This window comes from Rana temporaria, chromosome 1 (genome assembly GCF_905171775.1).
Source record: "Rana temporaria chromosome 1, aRanTem1.1, whole genome shotgun sequence".
NCBI classification, from domain to species: Eukaryota; Metazoa; Chordata; class Amphibia; order Anura; family Ranidae; genus Rana; species Rana temporaria.
In genome coordinates, this window is record NC_053489.1 from 388,190,182 (window position 1) to 388,203,825 (window position 13,644).

Below are 13,644 nucleotides of genomic sequence, written 5' to 3' on the forward strand. Positions count from 1 at the left end.
GTTTAATTTTATTTTTATGTAGTTATGTTTCTTTCACGTTTAATAATGCTCTATCCATTACATTATTTTCCACTCGCAAAATGAGTGGAAAATTTGAGGGCTAAAGTGGCGTTTACACTATCTGGATAGCGCAACACATTTTTATGTTTATTCGTTTACTATGTGTGCAAGTGTACCTAGAAGAATTGACGCGGTTTTGAAGGCAAATGTTGGTCACACCAATGTGTGTGCGCGTGCTTTTAAAGGCTTCCATTTAAATCATTCTTCGTTTACAGCAGGGGTCTCCAAACTTTTGACTTCGAGGGCCACATTGTATATTTTACAGATATTCGCGGGCCGAAAAAAAAAGAAGCCATTTATAAATTACTCCTCAGCTATGGAATAGAGCAGAATTTAAAAAAAAGCTGCCATTAGCAGGGCTGGATGGTGCACCTGTATCCTCTGCCCGCACCTAAATGCCAGAGCCTCGTGCACTAGGGCCAAATATTAAGTGTGCACGAGGCCTTACATCAGTGTTCCCCATCAGAGCCCCCTCCACATCTACATCCCCACCAGAGCCATTACTACATCCACATCACTACATCCCCATCAGAGCCATCACTACATCCACATCCCCACCAGAGCCCCCACCACATCCCCACCAGAGCCATTACTACATCCCCATCAGAGCCATCACTACATCCACATCCCCACCAGAGCCCCCACCACATCCCCACCAGAGCCATTACTACATCCCCATCAGAGCCATCACTACATCCACATCCCCACCAGAGCCCCCACCACAGCCATTACTACATCCCCATCAGAGCCATCACTACATCCCCATCAGAGCCCCCACCACATCCCCATCACTACATCCCCATCAGAGCCATCACTACATCCACATCCCCATCAGAGCCATCACCACATCCACATCCCCACCAGAGCCATCACTACATCCCCATCAGAGCCATCACTACATCCCCATCAGAGCCATCACTACATCCCCATCAGAGCCATCACTACATCCACATCCCCACCAGAGCCCCCACCACATCCCCATCAGAGCCATCACTACATCCCCATCAGAGCCATCACTACATCCCCATCAGAGCCATCACTACATCCCCATCAGAGCCCCCACCACATCTACATCCCCATCAGAGCCATCACTACATCCCCATCAGAGCCATCACCACATCCACATCCCCACCAGAGCCCCCACCACATCCCCACCAGAGCCATTACTACATCCACATCCCCATCAGAGCCCCCACCACATCCCCATCAGAGCCATCACCACATCTACATCCCCATCAGAGCCATCACTACATCCCCATCAGAGCCCCCACCACATCCACATCCCCACCAGAGCCCCCACCACATCCCCATCAGAGCCATCACTACATCCCCATCAGAGCCATCACTACATCCCCATCAGAGCCCCCACCACATCCCCATCAGAGCCATCACCACATCCCCATCAGAGCCATCACCACATCCCCATCAGAGCCATCACTACATCCCCATCAGAGCCATCACTACATCCCCATCAGAGCCCCCACCACATCCCCATCAGAGCCCCCACCACATCCCCATCAGAGCCATCACTACATCCCTATCAGAGCCCCCACCACATCCCCATCAGAGCCATCACTACATCCCCATCAGAGCCATCACTACATCCCCATCAGAGCCATCACTACATCCCCATCAGAGCCATCACTACATCCCCATCAGAGCCACCACTACATCCCCATCAGAGCCATAACTACATCCCCATCAGAGCCCCCACCACATCCCCATCAGAGCCATCACTACATCCCCATCAGAGCCCCCACCACATCCCCATCAGAGCCATCACTACATCCCCATCCCCATCAGATCTCCCACCACACACAGTTTTGTCCCCCCTCTATACTTGTGTGCCCCCCCAGCACAGTATTTTCCTCATCACTGTCTGCAAGTTTCCCCGTATATCAGCGTGTTCTGTGCTGCTTGCCTGCTTCTGAAGAGCCAGCATTAGAGCAGACACGCTGTACTTCCCGGCTCCCGCCCCTTTTACACAGACAAGCTGTTACAGCTAAAATTAACTAACTCTGGTGGAGGAGCTGGGAAGTGCAGCAGGTCTGCGCTGAAATCCCTCAATGCATGTCAGAAGGCAAAGCAAGCCGTCCCTGCAGTGAGTCTGATCACTGAAGCTGCGGGCCGGACAAAACGTCCTAGCGGGCCGGATGTGGCCCGCGGGCCGTAGTTTGGAGACCCCTGGTTTACAGCATTTTGTCACACCTGCCTGACACTTGCACAGATTGACTTGTACAAATTTTTTTTCATTACAGACATACTACTGTATATATAGATATATGTGTTACCAGCGCAAATTTTTTTTGTGTATAAAAGATCTGCTGCAGTACTATATACGCCTCAAAATTAAGTGTAGAAAATATAAATAAATGAATGTGTTACTGCGCCAATCCTGCAATGTCTCCAGTGATGGCGAACCCAAAAAACAAAGCAACGAAAACACAAAATCAAAAATACCCCATGTAGGAGTTATAAATTAAAAAACGAAGATGCAATATAATCTCCCAAAACAAGTCCAGTGTTGCAAAAAGTCCAAAATAATAATAGTGCTCCTTAAAATAATGTGACTACTGCTCCACGAAAAAAAAAAAAAAAAAAAAAAAACGCTCCACTGTCACCAACTTCTGAAATGGACACTAGCCAACTGGTTATTCTAAAGCAATGTGCTAATCGGAAAACGTAGGCATGGAGCGCACGCTAACCGAGGGGATCAGTACGCTGAGCGCTCTGCTTTGCTGGAAGGACTTGGTGCCGGTCTGAAGGCACAGCAATTTGTGAGTGAGACCTTGTTTTACCTATTTTTCAATAAAAACAGTTTGAACCTACTGCACTATGATTAGCACCTTGTTTTAGATTAACCAGTTACCACCAGGAAACACATGTTTATGTGGAGGAGGATTGCGCATTGGCTGTGAGGAGGGGAGAGATCCACTTTGATATTACAGGCGCATTTTAAATCTAGGTCTGGCGAGTGCCCATTTCAGAAGTTAGTGACGATGGCGCAGTAGTTACATATTCTTTTAAGGAGCACCATTATTTTTTTGGACTTTCATTGGACTTTTTGCAACACTGGACTTGTTTTGGGAGATTATATTGCATTTTTGTTTAATTTATAACTCATACGTGGGGTATTTGGATTTTGGTGTTTTTGTTGTTCCTTTGGGTTCACCATCATTGGAGATAATATTGCAGGAATATGAATGAATATATATATATATATATATATATATATATATATATATATATATATATATATATATATATATATATATATATATATATATATATATATATATATATATATATATATATACACACACACACACACACACACACACACACACACACATATATATATATATATATACATACATACATACATACATACACACACATATACACACACATATACACACACATATACACACACATATACACACACATATACACACACATATACACACACACATACACACACATATACACACACACATACACACACATATACACACACACACACACACACACCACCACTCAGAACCAAGGTGAAAAGCCCCACCTCTAAACGCTTAAGACAGCCAATTTCAAAATAAAACATTATAAATGGGCTCCCATCTTTTACATCTTCCAGACGCCAAACTCCGCTGCCTGCCGTTTAGGACAACTCTACAACTCTTAACACCCTACAGAATAAAAACGGCAGTCGCTGCAATACTTTTTCACACCCGTCTTACAAGCGCACATTTTTTGGGGGGGGGGGGGGGACACTTTTCGGAATATAAAAAAAAAAAAAAGATAAACGCAGCAACGTTGGCCCAATTTTTTTCTATATTGTGAAAGATAATGTTACGCCGAGTAAATTGATACCCAACATGTCACACTTCAATATTGCGCCCGCTCGAGGATTGGCGACAAACTTTCACCCTTAAAAATCTCCATGGGCGACATTTAAAATATTCTACGGGTTGCATGTTTTGGGTTACAGAGGAGGTCTAGGGCTAGAATTATTGTTCGTGGCGATACCTCACATGTGTGGTTTAACCACTTAAGGACCGCCTCCTGCACATTTACGTCGGCAGAATGGCACATGCACGTACAGGTACGTCCTGTGCTAGTACCCAGCCGTGGGCGCGCGCCCGCGACCCGGTCCGAAGCTCCGGGACCCGATCGCCGCTGGAGTCCCGTGATCGGTCCCTGGAGCTGAAGAACAGGGAGAGCTGTGTGTAAACACAGCTTCCCCGTTCTTCACTTGGGCGGCGGCATTGATCGTGTGATCCCTTTTATAGGGATACACAATCGATGACGTCACACCTACAGCCACACCCCCCCCCTACAGTTGTAAACACACATGATGTCTTACAACCCCATCAGCGCCCCCTTGTGGTTAACTCCCAAACTGCAATTGTCATTATCACAGTAAACAATGCATTTTAATAAATTTTTTGCTGTGAAAATGACAATGGTCCCAAAAAGGTGTCAAAGTTGTCCGATGTGTCCGCCATAATGTCGCAGTCACAAAAAAAAACGCTGATCGCCACCATTAGTAGTAAAAAAAAAAAAAAAAAATGCAATAAAACTATCCCCTATTTTGTAAACGCTATAAATTTTGCGCAAACCAACCGATAAACGCTTAATGCGATTTTTTTTTACCAAAAATAGGTAGAAGAATACGTATCGGCCTAAACTCAGGAAAAAAAAAAAGTTTATATATATATTTTTGGGGGATATTATAGCAAAAAGTAAAAAATTTGAATTTTTTTCAAAATTGTCGCTCTATTTTTGTTTATAGCGCAAAAAATAAAAACCGCAGGAGGTGATCAAATACCACCAAAAGAAAGCTCTATTTGTGGGTGAAAAAAAGGACGCCAATTTTGTTTGGGAGCCACGTCGCACGACCGCACAATTGTCTGTTAAAGCGACGCAGTGCCGAATCGTAAAACCTGGCCGGGTCCTTTAGCTGCATTTTGGTCCGGGTCTTAAGTGGTTAAACACTGTTTTCACATGTGGACACTGCTCATGTATGCACCCACTTCTGCACGCAAGCTCGACGGGGCCCATTTAAAAACAAATAAAATATTTCACCTTTTATTTTTACACTGTTCTTTTTAAAAAAAAAATGCATTACTTTTATTCATATTACAAGGGATGTTTACATGGGGTCAAAAAGACCTCAAATACAATATTTACACTAAAATGCAATAAGAAAAAAAAAAAAATGGTATGAGATGGGTGGGGGGTCATCTTCCCCCTCACTCATCTCCATACCCACCAGCAAGGACCCACTGGCACCCGCCGCTGCCGATTAGGCGATGCAGGGCACTCCCTCTCCTGCCACCCATAAAAGTTATCTTGCGGCGAATGCACTGCAGAGACCACTATTAAATTGGAAACCAGACCGCCCGCTGAAGAAGGGGATACAGGGGTTATGGCAGCTAGCTGCTGCCATAAGAATGATATCCCTCTTCAAACAGCCGACGTATATCGGCGTGCGGTGGTCTGGAAGTGGCCAAGTAACAAGTTTGTTTTTAAGTGGGGAAGTGTCCAAATTCTTTACACATGCAACAACTATTTTCTTTGTTAAAAGATGTGAAGTTTGCAAAAGCAAATGTAACCGTGATGGCCCACGTTCACATTGAGCCAAATCGCACTCCAAAATCGGCAGCTATTGCCAGCAATGGTACCATCCAGATCTGTGCTGCACAGATTCCCAGAAGTAGTTCCTGTACTACTTTTGGCAACTTCGGGGGCAATTTGAATAGACATTTGTGCATGAACTCGCACAGATGTCTGTCAAATCAGACTGCATTGCTGGTTTGAAATCGTGCAAGTTCAGCTGACTTCACACAATTTCTAACTCGCAGCAGTGTGAACCTGGGCTCAAAGCTGAACTGCAGGCAAACAGCTCTTGAAATATACAAGGGCTGCTTTACCTGCCAAATGATTTAAATTTCTTTCAATTCAGCCCTGAGATTTACGGTTCCGTCTGCTACATTTAATTATCTTTACAGGTCATGACCCAGCCTTTAAAATTTGGACATTAAAAAAAATAAAAAAAATAAAATGAATGAAGCACACAAGCAGTCAACTTCTCCCAGTCTGAGCATTGCAAGAGGCAGCCACCAGGGTGAATTCAGGTACTTACACTGCATTTCAAAATCACATTTAATGATGTATTGATAAACACAATCAGCATTAATTGGTGTGTTATATGCACCTGGACTTCAGCTTAAAAAAAAAAAAAAAAAAAAAAAAAAAAAGGATTTTTGTACTCACCGTAAAATCCATTTCTTTGAGTTCATAGACGGACACAGTCTTCATTGACCTTAGGGTTATGCTTCTTCCTACCAGGAGATTTAGGCAGAATTCTACAGCACTTAAGGTGTTAAAAACCTTTCCTTCATGCCGCTCCTCCCAGGGGGCGTGGCTCCCCCAGGCATAACCCCCACTCTGCTCTAGCAGCTTCAGTTCGTAACAAGCAGTACAAACCAAGGAGGGGTGGGTGCTGTGTCCGTCTATGAACTCAGAGAAATGGATTTTACGGTGAGTACAAAAATCCTTTTTTCTCTTTCGTTCATAGACGGACACAGCCTTCATTGACCTTAGGGACGTCCCCAAGCAGTGTCAAAAAAATTCGAGGGGTGGGAAAATAACACAGCAAAAACAGGTTACACCCCAAACAAAACCGGAGTTACTCAACGGAGGAACTCCAACCGTAAACTGCCGCCTGTAACACCCTGCGGCCGAAGGAGGCATCAGAAGATGCACTCACATCCACCTTTAAGACTTAGAAAAAGTGTGGAACGACGACCAGGTCGCTGCCATACACCCCTGTGACACAGAGGCATGATGCCAGAAAGCCCAAGAGGCTCCGATCGCCCTGGTCGAATGCGCCGTAACCCAAAAGGGAGGCGCCTGCCCCTTCAGGGCATAGGCCTGAAGCACAATCCGTCGGATCCACCCCGGAAAAAGGTGGCCGACGAGACTACCAGGCCCCTTGGTAGAACCAGCCAGCGACACAAACATCTGCTACGATTCCGTTCCGGAAGTCGGTCTCACTAAGTACATACGTAGGGCCCGAATCACATCCAGAGGATGTAAAAGTGGCCACCTCCCTCCATTTCGGCCAAGGACATAAGGATGGAAGAACAATGTCCACACCAACGTGAAAAGCCGAAACCACCTTGGGGAGAAAAGACGGCTGCGCCGCAGCACCACCTCATCCTTATGGATGACCAAGCAGGGAGCCATGCAAGACAAGGCCTCCAGTTCAGACAAACACTAGTCTGATCGAGGTAATTGCTACTAGAAAAAAATCACAGTGGAAATGCCCACGACGAGCCACGGCCACGTGACAACGCAGACCTTCCTGGGCTAGAACCCAGAGTCAAAAGCCTGAAGGGCAGGTACTCTAGCACTTGAGCTAAACCTGCTCCAGTCTCGTGACAGTCAACAAAAAACCTCCCGAATGTCCACAAAGGGAGCATCCAGAAGAACCAAAAGGACTAAATACAAGTCCCATGGGGGTAGTGGAGGGGCCATATGCCAGACCCCCAGAACAGACGTACGCACCAAGGAGTGCGACGCCAAGGCTCATTGAAAATAACAGCCAGAGCAGAAAACTGATTCCCAACTGTAGGTAAGGCGAGAGCCTGATCCACTCCCTGCTGTAAAAAACAGCAGAATCCTGGATACCACGTACGTACGAGGGTGCCATTTCATCTCCTCACCAGAGATGCAGGCCCTCCACGTATGATGTAAATCCTACGTGAGGTAGACTACCGTGCTGGCAGCACGGTCGAGACCACCGAGCCCAATAGGCCTCGGGCCTCCAGCCCCAGGCTCTCAACAGCCACGTCGCTAAGCCAGTGGCTGTAAAAACAGGGTGGAAGATCGGACCCTGTAACAGAAGATCAACCCCCAGGGGAAAATGCTAGGGGGCGTCAGCCACCAGACGCACCAGGCCCGCGTACCAGGAGCGACGCGGCCAATCTGGGGCAATCCGGATTGATAAATACCCTCGGCTTCCACTCTGCGCAGCAGGCGAGGAAGAAGCTACCGAGGAGGGAAGGTGTAAAGCAGGCGATAGCGACCCCAAGGAGCCACCAACGCGCCTGACGCGTCAGCCCACGGGTCCCGTGACCTGGCCAAAAACATGGCACCTTCCGGTTGAGGCGGGACACTAGAAGGACCACGCCTGGAGTGCCCCACTTTCGGCACATATACTGAAAAACCCCTACGGATGGAGAGACCACTCTCCGTGGTCAAGCACAGTCCGACTTAGGAGTCGGCTTACCAATTCCGTACTCCCGGAATGTACACGGCCAATAGAGCCGGAACGGACCCTTCGGCCCACCCAAGTATGTGCGCGACCCTCGTCGCTGCAACAGAGCTCTGTGTGCCTCCCTGATGGTCGACGTACGCCACAGCGTTGACGGACAGGGTCCCGAATGGTCGGCCCTGTAGATCCAGGGACCACCAGGCAAGGCAAAGCTCGATTCAGAACAATGATTGGTAGGTGGGTCGCCACCTGAGTCCAGCACCCCAGGGCTGACTGGGTGCCCCAAAAACCCCTCCCACAACCGGAGAGGCTGGCATCCGTCGCGACCACTGTCCAGTGGCTTGGCCGAAACGACTTCCCGGCCCGAAGCACCGGTAAACATCAGCCACCACACCAGGGACTAGATGACTCATCCGAACCTGGTAATCCAGAGATGACGGAAGCTAGTCCCCACGTGACCACAGGTCCTCCTGTAGCACCCTGGCGTGGAATTGGGCATACGGAACCGCCTCGAAAGAGGCCACCGTCAGATCCAGAACCCTCAAGCAGAATCGCGGAGATGACCACCACTAGGTCGACAACTGCTGCCCAGCAGATTGCCGAGTCTTAAATTTTTCCGTTAGGAGAACAAAACTCCCGCCCCGGCGGAATCCAGGACTAGTCCCAGGAATTCCAGTCCCAGACGGGACCAACACTGACTTCTGGACAAAAACAGAAGCCAGCCAAACTTCCTGGAGAGTCTGACACGTGATAGACACGGCTCCACAAATGCAGAGTTCTCAGAAGCTCGTAGGAGAATGTCATCCAGACACCCCACGATAAACCCCCGCTGACACAGCCGGGCCAGTATCGGGACGAGCACCCCGGTAAAAACCTGTGGTGTCGACACCAAGTCGAGCGGGAGGGCCACAAAAAGAAAAAGGTCCTCCCTGACCGCAAAGCCCAGAATCTCTGGTGCTTAGAGCATATGGGAACATGCAGGTATGCGTTCATGACATCCAAGGATGCCAGAAAAAAAATCCCATCCTGAAATTTTGTACTTTACAAAAAACAAACGAGGGCCCTGAGGCCCAGGATTGGACAGACCCCGTCCACCATGGGGATTACCAACAGATTGGAGTATTACCCCTGAGACCGTTCCATTGAGGGAACTGGCACCATCACTCCCCCGATCAGAAGATCCTGGACAGAACCAACCAGCGAACCGGAGGAAGCCAGAGGATGGAGGGAAAAAATCTGTTAGGCAACCAAGAGAGAAAATCTATCTTGCACCGCGAGAAAACCTCGCAAAGCCAACGGTCGGAAAGAAGAGGCCTCAACCGAGCCGCAAAATCACAAAGCCAGCCCTCCACCCGACACGGGCGGGGGCAGACCTACATGCGGAAGCAATACCGTCCGCAGGCCCGTAAGGCACGTGGTGCCAGGCGCGTCACAGCCCCGCAGCGGGGGCCTTAGCACCCTGCAGAATACCCACCGTGCTGGGCGCACGACCCGCTCGGGAGAGGAGGTCCCTCGCCGACGGCGAGGCTCCTTGCCCTTCCTAGCAGAGGAAGCAGCGTGCTCTTACCACCCGTGGCATCCCTAGGGGTGCCAACCCGGGAGGCCCAAAAAGCCGCCCACCCCTAAAGGGGTGAGTCCACCAAGGACCCTTTGAGGATCGGTCCGAAGACCAGCATGCAAGCCACACGAGGTGGCGCAAACACCCCCACAAAGGCGGAGGCCCTGGAAAGCAAGGGAAGCGCATCCAGGACCGACTCACAGACGAACTACAGACCCCGAACCAAACGTTCAGCTAGGTCCTTACAGGGCTCAGCAGCATCTTGTGCCCCCAGCTCCTGCAGCAGGAGCTACAGCCCTCTAGTCAGAGTCTGTGACACCAGAGACCGAGTCAAAACCGGTCTCAGCGGGGTACCCACAGGCAGGAGCATTCAGGGACTGCAAAAAATTATATATATATACATTATATATATATATATATATATATATATATATATATATATATATATATTATATATATATATACATATACATATACATATACATATATACACACATACACACACATACACACACACATACATATATACATATACACACACACACTGCGGTGTAACATAAAAAGTCCAAATAAGGGACACAGTTGCAGTGCGTTTTTGCGGAACCCAGAAGGGACCAGTACCACTGGTACCTCCGCCAAAACCACAAACCGTCTACTTACTGAGCTATAAGCTCTAACCGCAGAAAATAAGAGCTCCAACAAATTCCTTGGTCGCGTGGGTTTTTATAGTCCGCATCCACTGACACCACAGAACCAGACGCAATAGCCGGGCATAGTCTAATGTCAGCGGCATCCCCCGAAGCAGGCTCAGGGAGGGGGCGCTTTTTTACCCCCCAACCAGGCACTAGCTGCTTCAGAAATAACACTCCCTCAACAGAAGTGGCAGGGGGAGGGGCATCAAGGGTTAACTCAGGCCTTAGTGGGGAGGATAGTACCTAGTACAGGCTTCAGGGCATCCCACCACCGAGTTACCCAAACTGCTAAGCAGAGAACCACCCACGGTCACCTCCCGGCTGTTCTAGCTCTATTCTGAGCATGAGGGCCCCCAGGGAACTCACCACCCCGCCTGGTGCATCGCGCTGAGAGGAGCCTGATGATGTGCTGAGAAGCCGGCTGCGCTGCTGACAGTCCCCACGGAGAGATTCGCGGTCTCTCCGAGCGCTAAAACGGCCACACGAGGACAAACGAAAATTAAAGATGGCTGCCGTAATGCAAAAAAACTGCCAAGGACCACAAGAAAATGGCCGCCGAGATATACAAGACGCGACTACGGCAAAATGGCGGCCGTGGCGCACTTTAAAAAAAAATAAATAATTTTTTGAAAACAGACAGCCAGCATCCACAGCAGCATAGTAAAACAGCACACAAGTCCCGCAGAACACTACAGCCCCCTGCAGTGAACACACACAGCCCCAGCTAACACACAGGCCCCGGTGTAATAAAAAGAGACCCCAGAAAAAAAAAAAAAAAAAAAACCCTCACAGCCGCTACCCAAAAGGGAAGGAAGGAGAGGAATAAGGGAGAGAGGAAAGCAGGGCGAACCCTCAGTCGACCTCCCCAGGGAAAATTCCAGCCAGACCACTTACCTGAGCAAGGGTCACTACTTACCTGTCCTGCGACTACCGGCTGGAGGTATCCCAGACAGAACCAACGTCCGCTAAACGGCATGGCTGTCGGCCAGACACACCGTGACAAGGCCATAAAGACCGGTCATATGTGTGCCCTAGAACCGAAGTTCCCCGGCCGCCCCTGGAGCAAAGGGGCCTGTCGTGGACGTCCCAAAGCTGAGCTGAGGGCAGGCACACGCTCGAAGGCCGAACCTGGGGGGACTACAAGGGCCGAGGACCCAGCCTGTCACCCAGTCGGCTGTTGATAGAAGAATCGCAGGATTCAAAATGCAGGAACAAAATAATAAAAAGCGAGAAAAATCGCAAGAAAAATCGCAAAAAAATCTCCAGAGTCCAGGACTCCAGAGAGAGCCTGACTCTCCTGACGGTTAGGCAGAAACAAACTGAAGCTGCTAGAGCAGAGTGGGGGTTATGCCTGGGGGAGCCACGCCCCCTGGGAGGAGCGGCATGAAGGAAAGTTTTTAACACCTTAAGTGCTGTAGAATTCTGCCTAAATCTCCTGGTAGGAAGAAGCATAACCCTAAGGTCAATGAAGGCTGTGTCCGTCTATGAACGAAAGAGAAAGGAATCTTTTAACCATACTTGCTTAGCTGGATGCAGCATCGGTCCCCCGCCGAGTCCAACAGCTCCATGAATAGAGCTGGTGACTGTCAGTCACAGGCTCTCCGCTCTTGGCACCACCCCCCAGACTATGAAGGTGACAGAAACAGCCGGGTCAGGCTCTCAGCGGCTCAGCTGGGTGCTGGTCCATAAAGATGGTCGCAATCTTTTAAGCCTGGACCGGCTCTGAAGTCAGAAGGTTTCAGCCTGCTGTCTGCTGCAAACGAGTCACAGAAGTGCAAAAAACACTCCTGTGATCCCCCGGAGAAGCACAGCCAAACTAGCTTTGGCTGCACTTCTTTAACAATCGTATATACATATGAATAACATTACAATTACATTACCATTTTTGACTTACAAAATTAAACCTGTACTTTAGACAGGAACGAGCCACAGCTTTATGCAAAAGGCAATACAATGATCGCTTCAGTGTCAAGAAAGAAAACTACATTACACATACCTTTCTCGTCGGTTTTGAGGTTCCCATCAGCTTCCTCTTCAGTCAAACTAAAGAGAGAATACTAGTCAACAGTTGTTTTCAAGACCTACCATACATTTGGCCACAAATGTTTGTGTAAGAGACATGCAAAACATTAAAATTATGTTAAGTAGATTTTGTTTCAACAAAATAAAGTATAAATTGACATGAAAAGGAAAAAATCTCAAAAGTCTAATTAGTTTTACTATAGAAAATATGCCAAAGAAAACCATATTTCAAAGTACCTTTGAAAAGAAAAACAAATCTGGTCTAATACTGAGAAAAAAACAAACCTCATTTTCTGATCGTCCTCTTTTGCAGAGGATACTTTAGTAGATGCTGCTTCTGTGTTTTCATTCTTCAATGCCTGCTCACCATCTTTAGCCTCTTCCTCAGCTTGCGTCTTCATCTCATCTTCCAAATTATCAAGAATGTGTTCCATTTGGCTACTCTGACCACCTGCGCTATCTATGGCCATTTCAGAGTCCGTGTCCTTTATCATATTCTGTTCTAAACACTCCCTATCATCTGGACCTAGAGGAATCGTTTCTTCAGCTTCACAATCTTTATTTGTTTCATCATCTAAATCTAATGTGTTATCGGCAGATTCAATGGTGACAAAAACCTCTTCCTCTGTCTTCTGGGATTCATCACAACTGTTATCTTGATCAACTGACTCCTCCACTTCTGGAGCCTCTTCTTTAAGCTGTTCAGATTTATCACTTTCCCCCAATATCTCGAGCACTTTCTCATTTTCTATAGATTTAATAGGAATAGAACGGCACAATTTAATGACCAGGGAAAAAAACAAAGTACAAAACGTGGAACTGGCATGACTGCCAAATTAGAAAACTAGGCACAGAGATTGGAAAATTATGTAATTTTTTTTTTAAATCAATATATAGATATATATGTATAGATTTTTTATTTCCATATATTTGCACACTAAACCTAAAGTTAATAGCCAACTAAACACCGAACGTGGCCAAACCTATAAGAAAAGCTGCAAACACGAAAGATGCTTCTGGTCATCTTGAAC

The 13,644-nt window shown here is 47.7% G+C and overlaps 1 protein-coding gene across 3 annotated transcripts in view; it reads right to left on the minus strand.

The window, feature by feature from the left end:
* LOC120911959 (scaffold attachment factor B2-like) overlaps positions 1-13,644 on the minus strand; it is a 137,024-nt gene that overhangs the window by 97,914 nt on the left and 25,466 nt on the right. For all 3 annotated transcript variants that reach the window (XM_040322568.1, XM_040322567.1, XM_040322566.1), the window contains exons 5-6: positions 12,899-13,361; positions 12,588-12,634 (exon numbers count right to left, since the gene is read on the minus strand). In XM_040322568.1, the coding sequence (XP_040178502.1) occupies positions 12,588-12,634; positions 12,899-13,361 (510 nt within the window). The remainder of the gene's footprint in view (positions 1-12,587; positions 12,635-12,898; positions 13,362-13,644) is intronic.